General features: G+C 34.3%; 1 protein-coding gene across 2 annotated transcripts in view; it reads right to left on the reverse strand.

Moving 5' to 3' along the window:
* The window catches only part of RpL24 (ribosomal protein L24), a 322,279-nt gene that overhangs the window by 125,440 nt on the left and 169,431 nt on the right, over positions 1 to 27,408 (reverse strand). The window contains exon 1 of one of the 2 annotated variants that reach the window (XM_073083865.1): positions 23,769 to 23,788. The exons of the other annotated variant lie outside the window; for it this stretch is intronic. Within the exon in view, the coding sequence (XP_072939966.1) occupies positions 23,769 to 23,773 (5 nt within the window). The 5' untranslated portion in view covers positions 23,774 to 23,788. Of the gene's footprint in view, positions 1 to 23,768; positions 23,789 to 27,408 lie in introns of those variants that run through there. 2 annotated transcript variants of the gene reach the window in all.

Here is a 27,408-nt window from a genome sequence, read left to right on the forward strand (position 1 = left end):
CTGCATAAAAATAATGAAACGCCTATTTCACCGTTTTTGGTAATTCTACTTCAGCTTGTTTAGTGTAGTCGGGTATTTGATTTTTTAATTAAATTACTTGTTCAGTGAATATTTTACTAAACGGAATGATATACTCATATACAATAAATTTATTGGGGTCCAAATTATTATCGAATCACCGTATCATCGCATCACCCTCTGTAACGTTAATCCCCAGAAAAGATGAAAACTTTTAATTTTCGTAGCACTCGATCTACGAGCTAAGGCCGTATCTTCTACGAAACTGCTACGAATGGCCTACGGTCTACACAAAAATAATATTATAAAGCTCAAAATTTAAAAAAAAATTTTTAGTTGGTAAACATATTTTCCGTGTAAATTACGTAGATAATGAAAGTACGGAACCCTCTCCTTGTGACTTTAACGCGCACTTGTTCGGTTTTTACCTAATAAGGCTGTGTCCGTCTAAAGTCTACACTCTGAATTAGGCACTGCTTACAATGAGAAGTAGGTTTGAGGCCTATATGTAGTACTACCTCAGACCAAAATACTTAGACGGTAACGTAACTTTATGACGAAGTCGAAGAACAGACCAACGTATATAAAATAGAAAATCTATATCATGATCGCATTCTATAAGGAAAGCGAATCATTTCCATGTGACGGAGTGACGCGGGGGAGCAAGCCTATAAAACCACCAAATTGTGTAACACATTTAGCGTCGCCTACGTGCGTAGTACTTCTTCTTTTCAGATGTGGATACTCATTATTACTTGAATTAAATTTGTGTTCACGTTTTCTATAGTAGTATTTTTGCAGGGACTCTTTCTTGTTATGCGGATTCATGTCCGCGTCTTACCGGCATGACAGAAATATACCTAAGTATCCAATCTTTGAGATAAAAGTCAGTAAAGAAGTTATTTCTATAATTTTGCTGCCCCCAAAAGGTCAAAGATAAACTTAAATACATGATTTTAGATTTGGGCTTTCGCCCCTCACTAACTTTTATTGTACGATATCTCATAAAAAATGAGTTCAAAAATATATACGTTATTTATTCGGAATCAAAAGCTTATAACACGTAATTCAGATATTGTGTATAATTCTCGACAGTGCTGAACACTGTCATTTCGCTGTTATCTTCGCTGGTTGTCAGCTAACGGATGCGTTGACTTTCCTCTCTGATACGGCAACCCAATCATTTGCACGTGACCCGCATATTTCAGCAAACTATGTGGAAATCTCCAGTGTATTCCGGCCGTGGTACATAGATATATTTATACAAGTAACGCAGGCTTTATGTATATGTGATCAAATAGAAAGTTTGAAGTGTGGTTTGTCTAGTCTTTCATGAAAAAATAAAGAGCAATAATCGCAATATCTATGCTTATAAAATACTTTTCTTTTAATAAACAGGCTGGGTAAAAATAGTTCCGAACCATTTTACCTTTTATTCCGACAAATGTTTTATACTTTTTGTTTGGTAGCTTTTGACGGGCTTTAGAATTATAAATAAAAAATCGAAAAATGTTATAGTAGAATTTTTGATATTGAAAGATCATAAAATTTAATTTCGCTTCATTTGAAAGAATGAATAATTCAGTGGTAATTTTAGTAGTCATTTCAGTATCGGACATGTCGAATGTATCGAATGTGCCGCCGGCGTACGCTGTATTATCTTCATACTGTCGGCTAACCGACGCGCGTCGACTTTGCTCTCTGATGTCGCTACGTAATAATTGCCACGTGATCCGCATATTGTGCGATCCCCAGTGTACCCTTTACGTTACCTAAATATATATCGACGATGTAATAGCAATAACTCGTATCTCATTTTTTTTTACGAAAAAGCGATTTTTGCATATTTGGACTTAAATTGACGTATCAGGTCGTCCTTAAGACACCAGGTCCTTAGGTTTAAAATTGAGCAAAATATTAAAGTGTGGCAATACGTTCTATGTGTTTTTAAAGTAGCGTTTCTTCATATTTAAAATAGCGTTTCTTCTTATGTAAAGTAGCGTTTTTTGAGTTACGAGTTATTGCCAATTCGTCGTCGATATACTGCCTTTACAGCAAGTATATTACTTACGTAGGGTTATAGAGCGGACATTGTTTTGTCCAAATTGTTCATGTAAACACTTTTAAATACTGAGAAGTCATTTCAGTATGGGATATGTCGAATGTATCGAATGTGCCGCCGGCGTACGCTGTGTTATCTTCACCGGCTGTCGGCTAACCGACGCGCGTCGACTTTGCTCTCTGATGTCGCTACGTAATAATTGCCACGTGATCCGCATACTGTGCAATCCCCATTGTACTCTCCATGGAACATAGGTAATATACATATATACTGTCATAACACTAAAGAGATTATAGAACAGAGCGGATATTGTTTTGTTTCAATACCACTTTTATCTCGCTTCGCACTGACACTATCTTGGATTAATTGCCTTTCGACATATATTTAAGAACGAATACCTTATACTAGAGTCTGATTCATAATTAGGTGTCCAAAATGTAAACAAAGGTGTTGACCTATCAAGAAAATACGTTTCAAATGGTAGTTTCTTATTTTTGACAATATCAAATTAATACAACAAGAATAAAATAATAATCTAAAAAAAATAAGATCAATTCACATTTTCTAATATTTATATTACCTCAATTTCGTTCCATACAGTAATAATAATAAAAAACAAGGTTTATGGTAGAAAATTAAAATGTGATAATGGTAACACAATCGGAACCTCCAACATTTCTTGTGCAGTCATTTTTAAGTTTCGTAGCTGATGTTATTCATTTTCGTGATTGTAATTGAACTCAAATGTATTATCGGTTTCATAGCTAGTTTGTTAAACTGTGAATAATTGTAAAGTTTTCGTTTTTTGTTGAGTTTGTTAAAATTTTTGTTTCTTGTTAATTTTGACAGTGACATTTGTTTGTTTCCATTTTGGACACCTGATTATGAATCAGACTATAGAGCTTACTACCAATTTGTTATAACTCGTGGATGAATTTACCTAACCAGGTTCGGCATAATACTATTTATAGACATTTAATGACGGCAAGTGTCGAAGTGTCGAAAAATTATGATCATGAATATTTTCTGTATTTCTTAGCAGCAATACGTTACGTAAATACGAACCCACCTACGCCCACCACTATCATTTCCGAGATTAAGAATTCAGTGGCAACCATCAGTTTTTTAGGAGCACTCGGCCAGCGGTGCTGACTAAATCCATTTAATCTGAAAAGGGGACCGTGCCTAGCAGGGAGAGGAGGGGGCGGCTTTATTTAGGTTTTTATCTACATACATTGAACGTGTCAGACACAAGTCGTAGCCGGCACAATCATACTTTCTCTATACTATATTTTGCAGGTACGGGCAATACGGTTATGTTACGATACATTTAAAAATACATTAATAAACAATTTGTATGACTTTTCTGTCTGCCAGGACATACGCCTAATGCGTTACAGAATATGTTTTTTTTATAAAATTGTCGTAACAAAAGTAGTAGATAAGTGTTATCTGCCGTCCATGGACATCTGTAACCAACCTTATGGACATCCGCAAGGGTTCTGGTCAATATTAAGTGAATCACAGATGCGGTTTCACTCCTCAGGGCTTAGAAGGACGCCTCGTATGTAAGTTACCTGATAACCACATCCTTTCCGAAACTCAAGGGCTTCATCATGATAGATACTAACATAAAAACTATTTAAACCCTTATTACGAGTATATTGAAATGTAACATTGAAGAACGTTACTGCTATCTTTAGCGGCTGTCAGCTAGCGGATGAACATCGTCTCTCGGTTTCCGCACGCACATAATTCGCACGTGATCCAAATATTAAAGAGTACCTACTTTCGTGTGACCCTGTTCAAATACACCATAACAGTCATATAACACTAATGTATTATATTGACATATACGTTTGTTTGTTTGTTTGTTTGTTTGATCGTTCGCTTTTGTTGTTATGTGCAAAAGTTTGATGGTCACATGGCTTGATTAAGGACTTAAATATATCAACAATACTTTACTAATCCGAACAAATTGTACATCACTTTGAGAAGTGACTAGAAAGTTATACTTGAAAATAAAAAAAACACTTTTATAGTTCTCAGGCCGCGTCTCCGAAAGCGATAATCCTGATGAAGACAACGGAACAAAATTATTAATTTTTTTGTTATCGGTTTTTTTAATTTGTTCAAAAATTTTGAATTAATTTGGCCGTTCAGTAGGTAAAATGGAGTTCAAAGATTCCGTTTCTTACCTACCTAGATACATACATTCATACAGGCCAACCTAATAAAAGCGTGGTAAAAATAAAAGCGTTTTTTAAAGCTAAAGCTAAGGGGGCTTGTGTAATAATAGTGTAATACTTGAATACTTGGGGCGTTTCTCCTTTCACGCGAGTTTAAGCCCGCACGCGTGTCCTACTCGCATGCGTGTCACTTGCATCCTATCGTGTCATTCGCACACGCACGCAAGTCGCAAATAGCTACAATGGCTATTTAATTCATGTGTGCGGGCAGGACACGCGTGTGGGTGTAAACACACGCGACAGGAAAAGCGTCCTTAAACCGTTGTACGTATACTGAATATAACATACGTAACAAAACAATTACGTCTGTCGCTACTGGATCATTTTTTACGTGGGTTATTGCGTCCTAGAATAATACAAACGGTTTCCCGGAACATTTTAGTGTCACTTTATGAATGCGATTAAAGTAGTAGTTGGAATTTCTTTGAAAATCCGTTTATATTACGTTTTAAAGTTATTTTTATAGTATACTAGCTGGCCCGGCAAACTCTGTACCGCCTCAAAATCTATTTATCAAATATATTTCATATAAAATATAGCCTATGTTACTCGTGGATAATGTAGCTTTCGAATGGTAAAATAATTTTTAAAATCGGTCCAGTAGTTTTTGAGCCTATTCATTACAAAGAAACAAACAAAGTTTTCCTCTTTATAATATTAGTATAGATATAGATAAATACTTGGGTATTTTTTCCGCCACTCGCATTCTATCATTACATAGATAGAAAAATAACTCAAAAACATAATTTCAAAGAAACTGAAGTAAGCCGCAGTAATTACATTGAGAGTTTAATCAAATATGGGCATCTTGAATGAAAAAGAAATACGAAACAGCGCGGTCTATTTTTTGTTTCTTTCAAATCTATTTATCAGAAATGTACTAGCGAAGATTTCAAAGAGATGAGGAACTTAATCAGAGTACGAATGTAATGCATATTAACTTAATAGGAGCTTTTATAACTGCGTCCTTCTTATCAATGTTACTATTTAAATTTATGCCCATTTTTAACCGCCTTCCTATTTTTCTTTTCTTTTTACTATCTTCCAAAGATGCGAAGTTTTGCATGTAACGCATATTAACCAAATAGGAGTTATTATAATTTCATAAATCTTACTAATGATAGATTTAAATCTATACCTATTTTTATCAAATACCCAATGTTATTTCTTTTAAGTTATGTATTATCTGTTACAAAATGACTTATATGTAGTTTAAAGTCAAAGGTTTTCTCAATTTAAAACTTGGATTTCATATGTACGGTACGGATGTACCACTTTATACGTATCGGAGGTACAACGTATGCTGAGAAGTTATTGGACCTGTCGTATGAAATTGTTTCCTCGCAGAGCCGATTTAAACTAGAAGCCAAAGAGCAGAAATCATATTATTATTTTAGGTGCATTGTTCTTTCTGTAAATTTTCATATTAAAAGTGTATTGTTTACCATATCTCTTCAAATGACTAATATGAAATGTGAAACATAATTCACAAGGACTCTGACATTATACTGAGTCAAATTGCTACAACAATTAAAGTAGCAAATGGCTATATAGTTCTCTGGATCAATGGACAAATAAAAATCTAAACAAATCACGTAAACCACCTTATAATCGTAGCACATAGATTAGTAAAGATACTTCGCCGCCTTGAAATTGAATAAAGCCACAAATTATTAGTACTTATTAGTAAGTTTTTTTTGAATTCTTGACAAATAAAAACATTTTTAGAGAAAATTTACGAATAATAATAAATAAATAATAATTTCAATCATTTAGCACGGAGACGTGGCAAAACTTTTTACGCACTATTTCAATTCTCAAAACTGGGTACATTTTCTTGTTAGGAGTGAGTAATCTTTACTAATCTATGTCGTAGCATGTAACTGTGCATGCGATTAGTATCAGGTGGTGGAGCGCGCCTAACAGTTTTTCCTTACGTTTAATTATTAATTTATTAAAAAACATTGAATTTCTACAGCAAGTCACATGAGCCTTTGTTACAAAAACAGTTATTTGTTTAAATCACTCACAGACTGCATATTACACACAACTGGATGTTTAATCGACCATTACACAACAATGGCAAGCTTAATAGTCCCTTTACCCTCTACTTCAGAAACTCACCAGAAAGCATATATCTTCACCGTTGGGTACGTACGTTGAATATCAGTTTCAGCATACCGTCTGTGACAAGGAAGGTTGTGATAAGCAGTTATTAATCACCGTGTCGCTTTGCTCACTTCAAAGGCCCGCTTAATCAACTGCGAATGATTTGAGCGTCTGCGCCATTAGTCAGCCCGCTCGTTTGCACATTCTTGTCTGACGATTTTGACGTTCACGTGTTTCGTGCAGAAACTCGCCGTTTCCGTAACGTATTTGAAGCATATTTCATCCGGATTCCAAGAACACAAATTACAACTTTTGACGGATCATTAATTAAAATCTCACGCTGTTTGTAAATTTTATGTATTTTTTCCACGTTTAAGATTAAATTATATCTTTGCAATATCCTACTTAACAAAATATGTGACAGCCCAGTGGCCCAATTTCGATCACGTAATTTAAAATTTTCGAATTATTTAGTGATAATACTAAACCATGCCAAAACCTACCACACAAAGAAGGAAATCAATCTTAACAAAAGAGAAAAAGATAATGAACAGTATGTAATAGGTAGATTATCAAATTATCGTCTAGGTTTGCTATTAATAAGTAAATCTCTCAAGGGTTCTAAATAACTTATTATGCAACCATGATGAAAGTCGTTAAAGAGATGTAAAAAAGTTATTTTCCTTAATGAAGAGTGCTTAAAGTACCTGTTAAGTAAACCACCACCACACCTATTTCTACCTAATAACAGCAGTGTTAGGCGCTGCTGTGTTCCGGTTTGAAGGGTGTGGTAAGGGAGACAGACTTTTCCGAGGCGTTCCAGCTTAGTCCTCAGGGGTAGCGGCGCATCTGTGGCCGACCTCAGGTAGGAATATCTAATCCTATCTGGGGTTGATTACAGATGTCCATGGGCGGCAGTAGCCACTTACCATCAGGTGGACTGCATGCTCGTCTGCTACCCTTATACTATAAAAAAAAAAAAAAAAAAAAACTTAACACCACAATCCACTTTTAATTTAGTAACTACAATAATAATAATATCATACAAGCTTATGATGTGATGTTAATGTAATATGCATGAATAATATTGGGGTATTATCTAGCATGCAAATCAGCTACACGATAATCTAGTGTACAAGAATTTAAATTTATTATAACCCTATCCATATAGTTATTAGAAATTATGATTGTAGTTGAATTAGTTATATCATCATCATGATTATCATTATACAAACAGGTTACTTATTATAAAATAATCAAGAACATTTTGCTTTTCTTTCTGTCAACGAATTTTCCATAGATATAGGCGTAGATAGTGATAGAAAATAGAAATTTAAGTGTACCTATGTGATTTTATATAATTTTTGTTTTGTCTTTGAGAAGTTTAAAGGTGTACGGTAAAACTTCCGCGGGTGCATGAAGCGGACGCCCGCTTCATGCGCCCGCTTCATGCACTGGCGGCTTGTGCCGCCGCAGGGGTCCATCGTGCGCTCAACAGATGTAGAAGAACGTGAGCGTGCACTCGCCGCGTTTTTCCACGCTATGCGTCTATCGCCCGCCGGGATGTGCGTCCGCCGCTCGCATTTAAAACCCCGTTGCAAACGCGCGGACCGGGCCTATGGCTCTGTTCTCTCTGTGATATATTTTAAACTTATTGGTAAAATTAAGGTAAGGTGTAAAACCATACCCTAATTACTTAAATGTTAAATATCCGCTGACACCTACATAAGCCGCGGTGCTACGTGCGCAATGTACACATAAATAGGCAAATACAAAACAGTTCAGTACAATTTTATCTTTTTGTTTGTGAAGCTTTTTTTATTTTATAGTTATTAATAAGCTAGGCAAAAAATAGGTAGTATCCATAAGCCACCTGCATACCTTACAATTCATAAAAATACATCATTCATTTTATTAATACCAGGAAAATCGGATAAAAGACACATATATAACATAATACGGAGCATCACGGCTGTGTGGTCGGGCTATTATTTCAATATCGAAAATTGCTCCGGCCGACTCGTTGAATAAAAGGAATGATGCAATTTGCCATTGCATTGTGGGGTTCTTTATTTCCTTTCCCTCCACCTCTTTATTTCCGCTGAGAAAATTATCTTGTAAGATATGTTAGACGTTCACGTTCCACAGTAATGAGGAACTAAGGAGGGTATTTTAATCGCTCTTAAGCGGCTAGACCTGAGATTCTCAAACTTCTCTCGCACACCAAATTTTGGCGAAGAAAAATATTTCTTAAAAATAATCTGTCTCGAAAATAAGTCGGCGGAAAAGAGGTATTTTTGCCTGGAAAATGATCCTCGTCCTTCACATTTGGTCTATATAGTAAAACACAAATCAACTATTGCCTCTAAACCGTTTCAATCCCCTTCGATTATCTTTGAACCCTTCCCCGGCCCCCTGTAGGCCTCTAGCGCCTACTTTGAGAATTACTGGGCTAGACGATAATACCTTAGCAAGCGGAGTAAGACGTGGGATAGCTTCGACGGCGAAGTTTTAAACTTTGCCTACCTTACATCCTGACCTCACAGATCTGAAATTATTTCCATATTAAAAATGGTTATTAACTTTAGTCTGTAGAAACGAAATAGATTTAGAATTCCTATCCTATTGTAAAAGTTGTAAACTTGTAGTAACTTTTTCTACTTTATTTTTTATACTTTATGAATACAGGCTATCTCTAAGTTGGTCAGCGAGTCAAACGAGGATGATGAAGGGTTCCGTAACTCTGTTTTCTTTTTCAATTTTTAGTATTTGTTGCCATAGCATCTACTGAACAATATGCATTGTGAAAACTGTGTATATTTTTGTGTCTATCTATCACAATTCAAAAGATAAACGCCTGTGTCAGATGTACAAACAGAGAGAGAGCGGAGGCTTTGTATATAGAGTTCCGTTCTTACCCCTTGGAAGTAGAACTCTAAAAAGGGACACAATTTATAAAAATACACCAAAAGCGAAACTAGCCCATCGCATGCTATCTGAGCATCACGAAACATGTAATATCGTAATGATGTAGGGTAAATAAAGTCAGGGCAATTGCAGCGCTCCGAGCTAGCTGCCCATACGTCCCACGGGACTCGAGTGAGCCCGCCCTCCCTGAATGCGGAATAGGGATGGCGATCTGAGATCGATTAATCGAAGAATCGATCTTTTGGGACAAAACAATCGATTATTTTAATCGATCTCCAGTAATGGATCTATTCAGTGGGTCGATCTTTCATAGAAAATCGAAAGTCGATCTTCGAAGTTCGAAGTCGGTTGAAGGTGTTATAAAATTTTTTTGCTCACGGATACGTATTTCGATGCTTTTTTGATGACCTGATGACCTCTATTTTGCTATCTTCGCCCTTTTTAGCTGAATATAGATTTTTGTCGAATATATTCTATGGGTCTCGATTTTTTTGTGAATCTTTTTATTACACTTCGATTCAAATCGATTCAATAATCGAAATTCGGAGACAATCGCCATCCCTAATGCGAAACATTCGTTGCGGCGGGCGATCCTGGAGGACCGCAATTTCTTTGACCTCATACGAACGTGAATGATAACCCTGTCTCTATATCCTTCATAGTTTTTGCCCTCACAAATATTCCGGGAAACATATAGAGGGTATATTATGATTTATTTGATGAAATGCGTTTTGTGTTATTTTATGAAGGATCGTGAATGTTTCTTTGAAACGGTCTGCGAGCCTTGCTAACCACAAAACATATGTCCGGAAAGCACGTATACATCTAGATACCTATATCATTGAGATTATATATATTGTTAAAACGCTTCGAAGGGATACATACACCATACAGACATACAATATATTTTTTTATATATATGTTATTTACAATAGTTCATCTTTATCCACTTATTTATCACATTTCCATAACAAAATACATTGCAAAAATCAGATGCCATTTCATAACACACGTGAATAGAAACACGTGTAAAAAGTTTATCAACAGGAAAATTGTACACCGTTGAAGATTACAAAAACGATAACAATCTTATCGAATTACCCTTATATGAACACTTAAAGGAAAATTCTGTAAAAAATAGTAAACAAACAGTAAATTAGCAAGGAAAAACACTAGCAATTTTTTATTATAAAACAAATGAAAAACCTATATCACGCAAAATTTCATTATAATAATTCTTAAGTTTCCCTATCATAATATAATGATTCTCGTAAGTCTGATAAGTGGGTAAGTAAGAGGGTTCTATACGACCGCAATGTTTGATCGGCTAGAACAATAAAAGATACAATGTGAGTGAGAGATGAATGTACGAATCAAAGTGCTATTAACATCGTTTTGCGGATGACCGGCGACAGTAATTGCCGTGTCGGCGTGCGGACACAGAATTTATGGCTCACACAGTGGGTAATTGAGTCGACTAGGCATTGAGGTCTTTGTCATCCTAGTATCTTTACGTAGACACAAAAAATCTTGAGCCTATTAACTTCAGTGACTCGAACAACACAGCCTTTGTACTGATGTTTCACATGTCACTTACACACAGGAGCTAAGAACAAAGTAGAGTTTAAAGATCAGCGATTTATTTTGCTAAATATAGAAGTAATTTTACTGAGAAATTATAAGGTCACTAAAGGCAAATGCCATGAGGCGCTATGATACGTATGGGGGGGAGGGGGTTCTTATTTAATATTAAGGGACAATAACGCTGTGTTTGATTTCTGTCAGAATTAAATATCTATTGAATGATCGGTAACAGATATTAATAGACAGCAGTGCCCATTTAACATATTTAACATATAACATATTTTAACCATTTAACTTATTTTCAAAAATCATTACAAATTTTCTAAATTCAATTTGGGACAACTTTTCTTTTATATGTAAATCTTTTTAAATAAAATAGAAGTTATTGAATTGAGTATCTCTCTTTATTGAATACAAGCTTGTAAAAGCAATCTTATTGTTACGTAGATCCTTGCAGTGCGCCGTAGCCAACAAAAAGTTATAACGTGTATCTAAACGTCAGCTTAGAGCGTCTGCCTTGAGCACCGGAATCGTATCACATCTTCGAATTTTCAGTTCCACCGAGGAAATGTTTCTACTAAAACCATTGATATAAACTAAGGACAAGTTACTAGCGGGTAAAACTTGAAACATACAGAATACATAAACTGGTGTAAGTCGACTACAGTCCCTCTCGCGCGGCGTAGTAATTCACACGTATGTCACTGTACACGTTAAACGTCATTATTTTAGTAATCGAAGCCTCAAAATGTCTTCTTGTGCAATGTAAATGTACAAATTATGCAAAAAAGAAGTCTTGTGGAATCACATATCAAAAGAAAATGAGGAGAAATTATTATATTTTGATTGTTTTTCGTATTTAGTCCGCCGTGATTACGTAACTGACAAGAAAGAGACAACGTATTTCTTCCACAAGTAAAGTGACAGAGACGTAAAATTTACGTCGATATTTACGTATGAATGAAACTTGAAACGCATTGTCAAACACTAATAATAGCTCTGTCCCTTATAGAATATTTGTTTTGTAGTAATATGTAAGTCAAATGGAAAATGAGCATGTGTGTTTCAATGCGCTCGCGATTCTATCACTTTTTCAAGTTGTTTTATGGGCATGTAACCTATCTATAGTATAAAATATCATTGGCTAAAGCACAATAACGTACTTGCGCGGAGCTGTAAGCGGATTATGAGAGGTTCCGAAGTAGGCTGCTTTGAAACTCGCAAGAAAAGCAATATCCATTATCTTGGAAAGGCTTTGTGTGCCCACCGCTGCGCATTGTTGGTCCCCTGCACCGCGGCACCGCGTCGATATTGTTTGATTTAAGGGGAATTACACTTAAAGAGACAGAAAAAATAAACATTTAGCCGTTGCTTTGGTACTTTCGTGGGGTTGTACATAATAATGAATTTTTCGCTGTATATCCTTACTAATATTATAAATCCGAAAGTAACTCTGTCTGTCTGCCTGTCTGTCTGGTTGTCTCTTCTTCACGCCTAAACCACTGAACCGATTTTAATGCAATTTTGTACAAAGATAGTCTTAGACCCGAGAAAGGACATAGGATAGTTTTTATCCCGGAAATCCCACGGGAACTAGGGATCTAAGATCGATTAATCGGAGAATCGATCTTTTGGACCAAAAAAATCGAGTATTTTAATCTATATTAGTAAGGATTGAATCGTAAACTATGCATTTGATCAAGTGATGATCTTTACCAAAGTTCCAGCCCACGAAGGTTCCAGAGTTGGTACGACCAATTTTCGCCAGATGGCGCCACTGACGTTCCAAAGAAGGTACGAATTTTCAGTTATATGTATGTTAGTATGTCATTTTATTTTCTTATAAATGCGGGAGAAGCCGCGGGCAAAAACTAGTTTCGTTATATTTCATTTAACCATTTTGTTATATTAAACTTTAGCGAGTTTTTACAAGTCGGAACTCTATGTGATACGACTATGGTAAAATAAAGGTGTGAAGATTATCGTAGTTCGACGGCGTGTTAGGCCCCCTGCCCTCGTATACAACAAAATTTAGACTTACATACAATTCGTTGGATTTCATGTATTTTGTCTACTTCAATTTCATTCAACAACATATAGTTGATATTCATAAAATATCCATAACTCCTAATTTTAATCATGTATTAATTTATTACAAACAACCCTTCGGTGTTATTAAACAAAACTCTGTTTTATAAATAAAAATATCAGATACCCCTGTTTGTTCTAATTACCGACCCAAAGTTGACATGACCATACATATAATAAATTATTTTGACACATTCCGCGACCCTTTCCGGTCCACACGCATTTCGAAAAATATTTTCCACTTCTATTTGTGTGTATCAAAATAAATACGTATCAAGAACTAAGGTCCTGTAAATAACAATTGTAAGGTCTCATTTATTATTATTCCTTACTGCGTTAGTTAAAATTATAAAAATAAATAAAATTAAAATTAGTTTAAAACCTTTCACTCGAAAAAGAATGCTGGCCACATATTTAATTTGCTGTAACGCTGTATTCGTATTTAAAAAAAAAAACAAAAGGGTATTATGGCGGGAAACGGCAGATGTCAAGGACGATGTTTGTGGAGGTCTTGGAATTAATTAAAAATAACTAGCTGGATTCAAGTCTTTCATTGGAGATACCCCCAACAATATACATATACGAATATGTTGTTACATGTGTGATTTATTTAAAATGTAAGACGAGCGACTTACAGCAATAATACTAAATGAACATAATATTTAATACACGAATTAATTAAATATAAAAATAATACATAATGTAATCGTATCCGTATATATAAAGTGAGATGAAAACAGGTGTGTGAAGTTCCCATGGCGTATTTAAATATATTGTGGTGTTCCCAACGCTTATTTACATAAGTAAGCATAAACTTTAACATATAGACATTATGTAACTTTGGAAAATCGTACAAATTCGTGGGCAGATATCGTAGGAGGTTCCGTGAGGGTACTAATTTATTTAGAGATCTATCATATTTCGTAATATACAGCATTTCTTTTTTAACGGCTATCTTAACTTGTAGAACACGACAACAGTAAATGAAAAGGATTTTCTAGTGTGAAGCTGTTTTTGCGATTCATATGAGGCGATCATGTTAGTTCATTGGTGTGGCAACGCACCAGTGATGGACTCTAGGTAAAATATCACTTCTTAATTGTCAGTTGTCTATGGGCGGCAGTAACCACTTGCCTTCACGTAGACTGTATGATCGTTTGCTTCAGTCTTATAAAAAACTTGTTTTTCTATTGAAAGGATTTTAAATGTGAAAATATATATGGTATGTGAATTATGATAAAAGAAGACACGCACTTTAAGTGTGTTATCTATTGCAGCAATTATACTGGTGACAAACCATTACCGCTGTAATGCGAGAGACCTTCGAATCCTTCGATATACAAAAGTCAAATTCTCTAAAGTGTACAAATTCTTACAATTATCCTTTCTGTAAAATATAAACATAAGGCGTATTGTTCGTGTGAATAATAGGCCAATATAAATATAGGTACTGCGGCCTCTTAACTCCCTTAGTAATAACGCTGCCCCGTAATATCCAACGGTTTGTAATTAAGAGCAGATATAATTATGCATAAGCATTAAATTATATGCCATTCGAAGCCCTAATACAAGCAGTTTGGTGTAGGGGTGGTAGTCTTAATACGGTAGCAACTTATTAATAATAACTTACGGTGTCTGTACATCTATATCTGACTACAAGAATATAATATGTGTTAAGTTATTTTGTGCTCTGATTTTAATGTTATAAAAAGGGCGAGTTATTTATACGAGACTTGTCAGTTTAGTCTTTAGGGGTAGCAACGCCACCGGGGGGTTTTAGTGAGTCCCACATAACCCTGTGTCGCTCCCAAGGCATCGGGTACCTTTTTGAAGGTTTCCCCCTCGTCAACAAAAAGAAAAAAAAGGGGTAGCAACGCATTTGTGGACGATCTAAGGTAGGACTTTAACCCTATCTCTCACGGGCAGGTGGACTGTTAGTTTGTTTGGTACTTCTACAGTATAATAACAATATACACTTTTGCACCCTAGCGGTGAAAATATGTGGCTAGCCAAAAACTACATCGTGGCTTGGTTCTGTCCAAATTATAATGTTTCGTTGGAGTGTTTAATTAAGGCTTTCGCGTAGTGCTAAGAACTAAAGGGAGTCTTTAATTAAAACCCGCAGGTCGCTTTTTAATTATTTATAACAGTAGCATCTTGAGTTACTAAGTAGGAAAATAAATACGAGTGTAATATAAAATATTAAAGCGAAATCAGGGAAATGTTGTATGCAGATCATTTATTACCTTCTGAGGTTATATAGCTAAATATCAATACGCACCATCCTGCCTTAAAAAAGAAAACATGCAATGTATGCAATTGTGCATTTAAAATAAAATACACCTCCTGTTTCATTTAAAACATTAGGGTAAGTTGAATGTACGACGATTAATCGATCAGACTTACCTTTATTTAACTAAGCACATTGATATTTATATAAAAACTGTATCAAGACTAGTTGATACCCCTAGTAGAACCCTTTGTGATTCGACTCCGGTGGCAACACCGCCACACCTATTTCTGCCTATTAACAGTAGGGAAGGGAAGTGAGGGAGACATACTTTTCCGACGGGTACCAGCTTAGTCTTTAGGGGTAGTATCTGTGGTCCACTTCAGGTAGGAATTTCTTATCCTATCTGGCGTTGATTACAGATGTGCATGGACGGCAGTAGCCACTTACCAGCAGGTGGACTGCATGCTCGTCTGCTACTCCTATATTATAAAGAAGTCGACCGACAGAGGCTTTATTAAATTCATTTACAATTTGCTAACGATGCCATAGAAAATAAAGGTAATCCATCGACAACCTCGTTAGACTAACCTGAAATGTGTAGTGTCAGCAAATGCTTAACTGATTGCACTAGATCCACTGATTGGAATCGATTGGCCCCACTAGGCCATTATGCCAAATTAATCCCTTTAAGGCCAATTAGTGCAGTTTGTCCTACATTCGTTTAATTCCAGTGGCTCTCGTTTAAGGATTCCGAGAAGAATTATTGCTAGTATTATGTCGTAGGTCGTAGGAAATTAAATAATTTCATCACATAATGATGAAAATTATTTAACTTCAGTGTGTTCATCATAAAGAAAGTAGTGACAGTCTAGTGTTCAGAACCGGCGTCTTATTTGGGAGATTGGAGGCACGCATGTATAATTTTTGAAAGCTACTTGTCTTGATTAAGCGGTGAAGGAAAGCCTGTGATTATGAAACAAAAAAGATTCTCAAATATGTGTGAACTCTACCAATACGCACATGGTCAGTGCGTAGAGTTGGGATATGGCCTAAACCCTTTTCACACTGCGAGAAGACCCGTACTCGTGGTCGTATATTATATAGTCGTACCCGTTTAATTAATAAGCTAAAATATAAGCTTACTTACACAAGGAGAGTATCTTGGTTCCCAGGAGTGGCAACGGATTTTGATAGGCCAGGGTAGAACAGTAGAATGGAATTGGTTAGAAATGTCCATGGACGCAGTCACCACTTACAATTACGTGGACTGCAGGATCATATACTATTTCAATTTTATAAAAAAAAATCATGAAAACTTTAATATATTTCTACTTTAATACATTCAAACTTAGCTGCTAAAGCTATTCTACAGATAGCGTACTATTAGATTGCATTGTTTAGTATATAGTATAGTTCATTTACGTTAGCATGAATTGAATATTATTCAGACCTAGCCATTTCGCTAGCATTTTATTACCTAAATATAATTTGGCAAAACGGGTTAGTTACTGGCGTTAGCTCGTTTGCGATTTACCCTGCAGCTGTAGCGGGATACTGATAGACGCTAGTTGAAGCTGATTATGCTAAATGAGATCACACTAATTTCTGTACAAACGGGGAACGGAGCGCGGACTTTGATTCCATTTGCACAGCACGATTTTAATTAAAACAGTTTTCACTTTTAGGGATCTGTACCTAAAGGGACAGGACCTAAGTAGTAAGTTTCAGTTGTTTGTCCGACCGTCGCGTCTGTCCTTCTGTCACAGGGCTTTATCTCTTGAACCGTAATAGATAAAGACCGATGGTTTTTTTACACAAAGTGTATTACTACGACCGCAATAAAAAAAGAAAGAAAAAAGGTTAAAAACAAATACCCATACAAAAAACAGCATTTTCGGCGTTTTTCGTATCACCTTTTAAATCGTAATAGGTAGACATTTTAAATTGTCACGATTTATGCCCGCTATGATATAAGAAATACTAAAAATACTATTTAAAACAATTATAAGGTTAAATAATTTACGAAGATACGGAACCTTCCGTATTCGACTTGAAATTGGCAGATTGTTTGATAATGCGAAGTTGTTTGGTGTTTCATGTGGTACATTTTGGATCGAGTTAGTAATATTTATTAATAATTTTCTCGTGCTAATTGTAAACTAGCCTTTTAGTCCAGGAGGAATTGGCGCATGAGTACCGAAAACTATTCCACCTCAATTTTTTTATGCGATCCTCTTTAAATTGTCCTACTGGTGAAATAAATGCATGTTGCCATGGGGCAACCCCGTGCCATATTGTTTAAACTGAAATTGTTTAAACAATTGCAAGGAATTGTTATTTTTCAACCGGACAATTTTTTTTTATATTCTTTATTGAAATACGAATAAAAAAAGTCCTATGACTTTTCACGATAAAGTTAATATTTTTAGAGATATGAATTTTTAAAGGTTCGAAAAATCTCAAATTTGGGTACTTTTGACCCATGAAAAATATATTAAAAAAAAATATAAATAATGTTTTTTTTTAATTCTTTATACAATAGTTAATAATATTCTTAATAGAGACTTTTAAAAATTTTATTGTTTATACCTGTTTTATAATTGTTAATTTCACGCGCTCACAAGTATGCGCCGCTTACCTTTAAGTATCGCAGTCTCTCTCTATGATAATAACTATGATAATAACAAAAAAATAATATAAACTGATAAAAAAGTAATTTTATTTACATGTTCCGATTCATGCTTAAATAACTTTCGTAAAATTGATTTCAGAAAAAAATTTATGAGAAACAAATTGTAGACAATTTAATTATTAATAACATTGCTCTCTTTAACAATCTTGATAAAGTTAATAGTTTTTAAGATAAATGATAAATAATGATTCAGGACATAGAGAGGCCGATGCAGCGCATGAGTCAGAGAGAGACGGCGATACTTAAAGGTAAGCGGCGCATACTTGTGAGCGCGTGAAATTAACAATTATAAAACAGGTATAAACAATAAAATTTTTAAAAGTCTCTATTAAGAATATTATTAACTATTGTATAAAGAATTAAAAAAAAATATTATTTATATATTTTTTTTAATATATTTTTCATGGGTCAAAAGTACCCAAATTTGAGATTTTTCGAACCTTTAAAAATTCATATCTCTAAAAATATTAACTTTATCGTGAAAAGTCATAGGACTTTTTTTATTCGTATTTCAATAAAGAATATAAAAAAAAATTGTCCGGTTGAAAAATAACAATTCCTTGCAATTGTTTAAACAATTTCAGTTTAAACAATATGGCACGGGGTTGCCCCATGGCAACATGCATTTATTTCACCAGTAGGACAATTTAAAGAGGATCGCATAAAAAAATTGAGGTGGAATAGTTTTCGGTACTCATGCGCCAATTCCTCCTGGACTATTTGTGACTAACTATCTTAAACACCGTGAATTAAGGTGGCTTGAGTATAATAAGCTTATTTTTGTTATAAAGCAAAACCCTCAACTTCGTCCAGACGATGTATGTTTTTGTGTGGATAAGGATCTAAGGGTTTGCGTAGAAACTCCCTGAAGGCTGACTTTAAATATTAAGTAGAGCAAACTCTACGCGGGTTCCAGGAAACCGTATGTTACACGGACGTCTATGTCGATACTACTCTCTACATACTATAAAATTTAGTATGTGAGTAGACGTACTGAATAAATAATTGAAAAAGACAAAATAAGTCAATACTATTGCTACTGTTGATATAATTGATAAAAAGGTATTGAGTTGATATCTATACCACATATTGAAAAGATATATACAAACATTTTGAACTTTTAGTTAAAGTACATATACTGAAGAAAATAATAATATTTATCATGTAGACATAATGAAGACGTTGCTCGCTCATGGCTGCCACAGGATATTTGTGTAAGTTGCAAAAGGAGTTAGATAGTAACAGTTAACTAGCAAACTGGGGTAAGCAGGGTAACTCGAACAAACAAGTTAAGATAAGAAACTTCCAGCGCGTACATATAGCGTAGGACAATCGTCTCGTATCTGATCAGTTCCATTGTTCCGTTAATTAATATTACAAATCGTTCATCTCTTTCACAATAGAACAAACGAAAGGATTGAAATCTTGATTAATTTCTACAATTGTAGAAATCTACAGGGAATACCCCGTAGCTAATGCCCAAATACCCAAACATTTAATCGAGTCAAAGAGTTTATAATTCGCGGCAAAAAAGGACCAAGTAAAATTTAATGTATGAATAATTGAAAACAGAGGTAAAAGGCACAAGTAGGGTCGTTATAGCTGCCCCTTCGGGAAATGAAGCAACGGAAAAATTTTATTCGACCGGAAAAAAATTTCATTCGCCGAGTAACTGGAAAATGGATTACTTTATTAACTAACTGTTATTTAATAACATTTTTTAGGAATTTATTTTTGAAATTGAATCTTCGTCTTAGGAATTGTTTTTTTAATTGCCAAGAAAATGTAAAACATGTTTTATTATCTAAAGGAATCGTTTTGAAGAAACCGATTTAATTTAATTATTTATTATATACTTATATTCAAAGAAATGGTTCAAGGTTCAATTCAAGTAATTCATTCAGAATATGAATTTGTTTTAATATATTCCCTATGAAGAATTGTAGAGATTCATAATTCCAGTACCATTATAATTTTACCTTGTCTGTCGGTTTTTCTGTTAACTGTGACTATTGACATTATACAGAAAATTTGAAAAGTAAACATAGAAAAAACCAGTGCTATAGTGAAATACCATTTTGAAAGAGATTTTTATTTTTATAACTTTTTATTTTAGTCAATAGCCAATAGCCAATAGACATGCGTTTCTGGAATCAAATAACATGAATGTCTATCTTTTTAATACCTGGGTTATTCCTACTTATTAAACATGGGAGCTACTGAATTATGTTCGACACTGTATGCAATATTTATCAGTCCCGTCGCCTGTTCAATTGTTTGGACCGGTATTATGACAAGAGATCAGTGCTCGCTCACAGCGCCCAGCCCCTCGCAAGCCTTGCTCAAAGCACAGCAATTGTTTTCTCATTTGCATTTGCTCACCGTCGTCGAGGTTTACCAACTTTATGTATATCCTGCTAACTTAGTGGCACACGTAATACTAAATAGAATAATATCTATTTAAAAGAAAATGGTTTTTAAAGGCATTACACTTATTTCTATCGTGATGAAATTCTTGCGTTTTGGTGTAGTGTGGATATCGGCTGACTTTCATTTGAGGCGATCTTAGTACTTAGGAGCGGCAATATATTTATTTTATCGAAACACAAAACTTCTTCAAAATAGAAATGAGTGTGGAGGTCGAACCACACTAACCTCTACCACCTTTCTTGGAGAAGGTGGAGGGAATGTATATTTGAAGGTGGTAGACATAAATTACGTGGCAGAACCCTTTGTGGTTCGACTCCGGCAGCACCACCGCCAAATCTATTTCTAGCTTATAAAAACAGTGTTAAGGGAGGTATTCTTTTCCCAAGCATTCCAGCCTCAAGGGTATCGGCGCACCTGTGGTCGACCTCAGGTAGGAATCTAATCGTGTCTGGGGACGATCACAGATGTCAATAGGCGGCAGTAGCCACTTACCATCAGGTGGACTGCATGCTCGTCTGCTACTACTATATTATAATAAAATAGATTATTAGCACAGCTCCTTCGTTTACCTATCCAAAATGACGACAAGGATTATCTGCCACGAACAGCAAACACTCGGCTAACGTTTGTTCACACTGCGCCACAACAAACTGTTTCCTCATTTGCATTTCACACTGTTAGAGAGCTTTATTGCTGCACTTTGTTCTTACTGCTTGTCTGGCGGATTACTGAAAATGTATCTGCTTTGAACATAATGAAACTATATACTTAGCGTTTTTTTAATTACATATCAAAGTGGTAAATAGACACTGCCATACAACTGCCAAGAGTGCGTTGCGTATATCAATGTGTATACGAGAAATAAGTGAAACTATTACAAAACAAGAAAATATAACTAAATGTTCGTATGATAAAGTCACGTATGACGTATCATATCGTGTCATATTATATTATCATACCTACAAATAAAAAAAAAACTATTTTGGTGGCAGCCATTTCTGCAAAAAAAACTAAATTCACTCTCGACACTTTTTCAAAGGCGCCAAAGGAACTATAACTTCAAAAACATTTTCTTTCATCCCAAAGTGTTAAGAGTTCCTGTATTGTGACAAAAGATTAGTCTATGTTGATACTGTGATGTCGTTCATCACAGTGATGGCGGTCTCAGATAGATTAACCGAAGAATCGATTTTTTGGACCAAAATGGTATTTTGGTCCAAATTAAAATAGTTTGGTCCAAAAAAACGATTTATCGATTTATTTTAATCGATCTGAAGTAATTGATCGATTCAGTCAATCGATTTTTCATCGTAGAAAATCGAAATCGGAAGTTGATTAAGTGATTATTTGGTCCTGACAATCTCGACTGGTCCTTTTCTTTTCGCTAGCTTCGCCCTTGAATAGATCGAAGGTAGATTTTTAGAGAATCGATTCTGTAAGCCTCGATATTTTTGTGAATCGATTTATCTCACTTCTATTCGAATCGATTCAAGAATCGATCTTTTTCGGAAAGAATCGCCATCCCTAGCTTACCAACGTTGCGTTCAGACAAGACACACACTACGCTCATTAGCATTGCATAGCTTATAAGTGTCTAAGCTTTTAGTCTCAGTAAAAACACGTCGTTTGAACTAAACACTATTTGCTTTCATGTGGTAGGAAGGGTAGAACATTTAATTACGTATGCCTGTTTCAAGTGCTACGGTTACGAAGAAATTGTCTTGTTGGAATTAAGTATCATATTTACAAAAATAATGTTGCCATTACTGAAGAACGGATTTAATTGAATGGCTCTACAAAGTACATTAAATATGATCCTAAATATTCATTACCATTACAGTAGAACAGTGTAAATAATAGAGTACTTTCCCTAAACGGGTAGATTTGATTAATAAATTCACTGACACAAATTTATTTCCCAAATAAAGTAATGCTCACAGAAACGGCCCTTTCAACTTAAAAGGGAAACAATACATTTGGCTCATTAATCAACGTCACGTCTTAACACAACGAGAATGACCGATTTCCTCAAGATAGAGTGGTCTGTCGTGAAAATTCGCGGATAAAGAACGTGTCGGACAAAAAAAGGATACATTTCGCATATATTTTTTTCGTTATACACTTTAAATGTAGCCACTTCGCTGTTTTTGAGAAAAATGTTTTGCGTTGAGTTGATAAAAGTCTTTGGTCTAAAAATTCTATATAGTGTATTGTTTATTTGACATTGGAGACAGCGGCACTCGTTCTTTTGTATTTTAGTTTAAATATTATATTTATAGTTTAAATAAAAATATGCTACGTTCATTCAGACTGCTACAAGGCACATTTAAATGATGTAGTAAGCTATATTGTATTGTTTGGGGGATCCGGTTGCCTAAAGTGGGGTACATGACTGTTCTATATTTTATGCCATAAAAAGTCAGCGTTAGCGTTAGAGTCGCCATGATTAGGTATCTGCCCTGTATTTAGATATATTATTTCAACGGCTATACTACGTATTTGAATACACGTACATTTACGTTATATATATTCTCCACTTTATTATAACTGATTTTACCTACTATCCACCTTAATAAATCATAGCCAATGTTACTCCCACCATTTAGAAAAGTTAAACGACACCTCATATGTTAAAATTTGTCGAGTTGTTTTGGGTGCCAAAGAATAAGACCTACGCTCGAAAAGCATTAACCTCAGCAGACGGTAAAAAATCGAACAACCTTTTAAAAATTCACATTAAACACGCTCATATTATTATGATTGATATAAACAATGTGTTCGTGCCCACGTACAGCGACTTTCGTGCGTACATAAACCGTAATAAATGAGAAGTTAAAAGCCAGGCCGTTTCCCCGCTCATTGTTTCGCGAGACAGCCAAAATTAAGGCACAACCTTTTGTGTTTTCATTTTTGATGTGAAACATCTATAGCCGCACGTAAAAAAGATTTCTGGCGTGGCGACGATTACCTTTAACTACATAGACAAATGTTCTATAAGGGACAGAGCTATTAGAACAATGTGATAAAAAAAGACAACTAGTGTTTGACCTTGCGTTTCAAGTGTACGCAAACGTAAATATTGACCATGGAATATAGTGACCAATGATTACTTCAGTCAAAACGGGACATCGATTTTTTTATGTCAAATACTTTTTACTTGAAAAAATATAGTTAGAAATAATAAAAAACACGCTTTTATGATAAAATTAACTAAAAAGTAGAAAATAATTTTCAATCTAGGAATCATTTAAGGAAAAGTAAATAGTATAATTGTGCAAAAAATGTGGGGCGCTTTATGAAAACTGATAAATGGAGCACCCCATGTTTTTTTCACAATTATAATATTTACTGTTACTTAATTGACAATGGCAACGGTTCATTTCGGAGACAACGGCACGAAGCATCGAAAAAAGGGACTGTCCCGTTAAAAACGGGACGTATGGACGTATATTTCTCATTGATACTCATGCTTGTCAAAGACAATGAAATAATGGAACAGAAGGTAAAAAATGTCCAGAACTGTCGATAATAGTTTTAGTACATCGTTTACGTAGAAATGTTATAGTACAGTTTAACTAAATAAATTATTATTATATAAATATATAATTTGATGAAAGAATGTATCTATACAGATGTATCGACTGGTTTAAAATATACGATTTAAAAATTGTTTATATTTATTATCGTATATTAGTAATGATTACTCACTCCTAACAAGAAAATGTACCCAGTTTTGAGAATTGAAATAGTTGCGTAAAAAAGTTTTGCCACGTCTCCGTGCTAAAATGTCCCTAAAATATTTGAAATAATTATTTATCTATTATATAAATTACGCAGTATTAGTTATTTATTTGTAAATTTTCTCTAAAAATGTTTTTATTTGTCAAGAATTCAAAAAAAACTTACTAATAAGCCGTTTGTGGCTTCATTCAATTTCAAGGTGGCGAAGTATCTTTACTAATTTATGTTTATTATTTTCAGTTTTATTTTACACACGACCATTAATTGCAAAGTTGTGTACATTTTATAAATGTACTAGCTGACCCAGCAAACATTGTGTTGCCATATAAATAAAAAAAATGTTAAGGGTGAACAACCCTTATCACTTAAGAGATATGAAAAATAGATAGATAGTAGCCAATTCTCAGACTTACTGAATATGCATATAAATTTTGATGAAAATCAGTAAGAACGTTTCGCAGGAGTACAGTAACTAACATCGTGACATGCGAATTTTATATAATCTTACCGTGGTCTTTTTGAGGATTAATTTCTGGCTATACAAAGATTGTTTATTAAATTATGTTTAGGTTAATTTATTCAATTAAAGAAATTTTAAAATACCGTATACTATCCTATATAAATTTTATGGTAATATTTTTTATTATTTACCACAGATATCGAAGAAAATTTAGAGATTAGGATACAGAATTTCCCATATATCGATTTTATTTTATTAAAATAAACTATAAAAAGTTATATTTTGACTAAAACACACTAATATAAAAATTAAGCAGTGGGATCTTAAACTATAACATACACGTATGAACATCGTGAGCTTCAATAAAATGTCACTTCTGTTCTGTTGATCTATGGTCATAGATCAATGAAAATTTTTTCATTGATCTATGACAGTTCAATTCAATCAATGAAAGTTTTTGTCAATGAAAGTGATAAAGACGCAAAATGCATGGTCATGCATTTTGCGTCTTTATCACTTTCATTGACAAAAACATACTTTGTCTCTTTCTGGTTACTCATGTAATCATGGCGGATCGAACACGAAAAATAAACAAAATTTAATAATTTCTCTTCATTTACGTGTGATAGGTGATTCCATGAATCTTGTTTCTTTTTCGAGCATAATTTTTGCATTTATGCATTGCACAAGAAGGCATTTTGAGGCTTAAAATTCAAAATAATGACGTTTAACGTGTTCAGTGACATTCGTGTGTATTACTACGCCGCGCGAGAGCGACTGGAGTCGTTTTAACTCGTTTTACACCACTTGACGTATTTTGTATGTTTTAAGTATTGCCCGCTTATTTTTCTGATAATAAAATGTCTGACCGTGATAATTTAGAGAGTGAAAGTGATCAGCCTTCTGCAAAGAAAGCAAAATCACACTATGACACACCATCAAGTCATCAGTAAGTTAATTATTTTTTTATAATTAAAGTATGCATTTATCTGTGCATTAAGCACGCGTATATTTGGTGTGTTTTGAGCGCCAGCAAATGTAAAATTTACTATCTTGGTAGATTAAAATTCACATAAAAATCATTGCATACAATGTTTTTAAATTATTAATTAATTTTAATGTCATTCTTCTCAGAGAATAAATTTATTAAGACTGACAGAATTGTATTTCAAAATCAGCTGATGGCGTGCAGCGCACGAAAGTTTTTTCTTATTTGTTATAAATATGAACATTAAAAAAATTAATTAATTTTTCTAATCATAGTGGCATTTATTGTGAAACATTCATTATTGATACTTATAATTTACGATTTTAGTAATATATTGAAATAACTAGCTAAGATTTTTGAGTTTACTAATATATTGGAGCCAATTTATTTTTTTCTGTATATTTTAATAACATATTTTTTATAAATATTTCAGAACCCAACAATCATCACAGGGGTCACAAAATATTATTATTGAAACTGGACGTCACCAAGATCAGTTAAACACAAGACATACTATTAATGTTATGTAAGATTTTGTAAATCTAATAGTACCAGAATATATTGAAATAGTCATCGTTATCTGGAAAAAAATCGTAATATTTTATTTTATCATTATGACATATTTAGTTCCTATCACAATATGTTCTTTTCTGCATATTACTTTTACAAAATAATGTCGATGTTTCACATCTGCCAGGCGTCCCGTGACGGCTCACATTTTTTTTATTCTTGCCAAAAAATAAGATATACAAACATACATGCACTAAAAAAAACATTACTCATTCAAAAAACATTACCTTCAGCCAGGTAAAAACTCGAATATCTTTTAAAATGCATATTAAACACGCTCATATTATTATGATTGATATAAACAATGTGTTCGTGCCCACGTACAGCGACTTTCCTAAAATAAAACGTAATAAATGAGAAGTTAAAAGCCAGGCCGTTACCCGCTCATTGTTTCGCGAGACAGCCAAAATTAAGGCACAACATTTTATAAACTATTTTTAATTCTTGTCAAAGAATAAGATATACAGACATACTCAAAAAAACATTACCCTCAACTGGGTAAAAATCGAGCAAGATTTTAAAAATTCACATTAAACACGTTCATATTATTATGATTGATATAAACAATGTGTTCGTGCCCACGTATTGCAACTTTCGTGCGTACATAAACCGTAATAAATGAGAAGTTAAAAGCCAGGCCGTTTCCCGCTCATTGTTTCGCGAGGCAGCCAAAATTAAGGCACAATCTTTTATGTTTTAATTTTTAATTCTTACCAAAAACTAAGATATACAGACATACATGCACTAAAAAAAACATTACTCGTTCAAAAAACATTACCTTCAGCCAGGGTAAAACTGGAATATCTTTTAAAATGCACATTAGACACGCTCATGTTGATTATGATTGATATAAACAATATGCGACCGTACCCACGTACACGACTTTCGTGCGTACATAAACCGTAATAAATGAGAAGTTAAAAGCCAGGCCGTTTCCCGCTCATTGTTTCGCGAGACAGCCAAAATTAAGGCACAACCTTTTATGTTTTCATTTTTAATTCTTGCTATCTGAAAGCAAAGTTAAAAAGCAGATAATACCTTTACAGAACGGCATGGCGCGGTCAAATGCTGTAAAATGTGCTTTTATTGCTTGGCTTTAATTACATTCTTCGCACTCGTGCCGTTTCCTTCATTTTGCCCATTTTTGTCATTTTCACGCTATTGCAGTATTGCTTCTTGCTTCATATATTATTTTACGATCTAGTCTTTGATTATCTTTGATTGAGTCATATGTTTTATGTGTAAAGGTTGCGGCT

Source organism: Epargyreus clarus, unplaced genomic scaffold, assembly GCF_041222505.1.
Source record: "Epargyreus clarus isolate Ecla_fem2 unplaced genomic scaffold, WU_Ecla_fem_2.2 ptg000019l, whole genome shotgun sequence".
Classification (NCBI taxonomy): domain Eukaryota; kingdom Metazoa; phylum Arthropoda; class Insecta; order Lepidoptera; family Hesperiidae; genus Epargyreus; species Epargyreus clarus.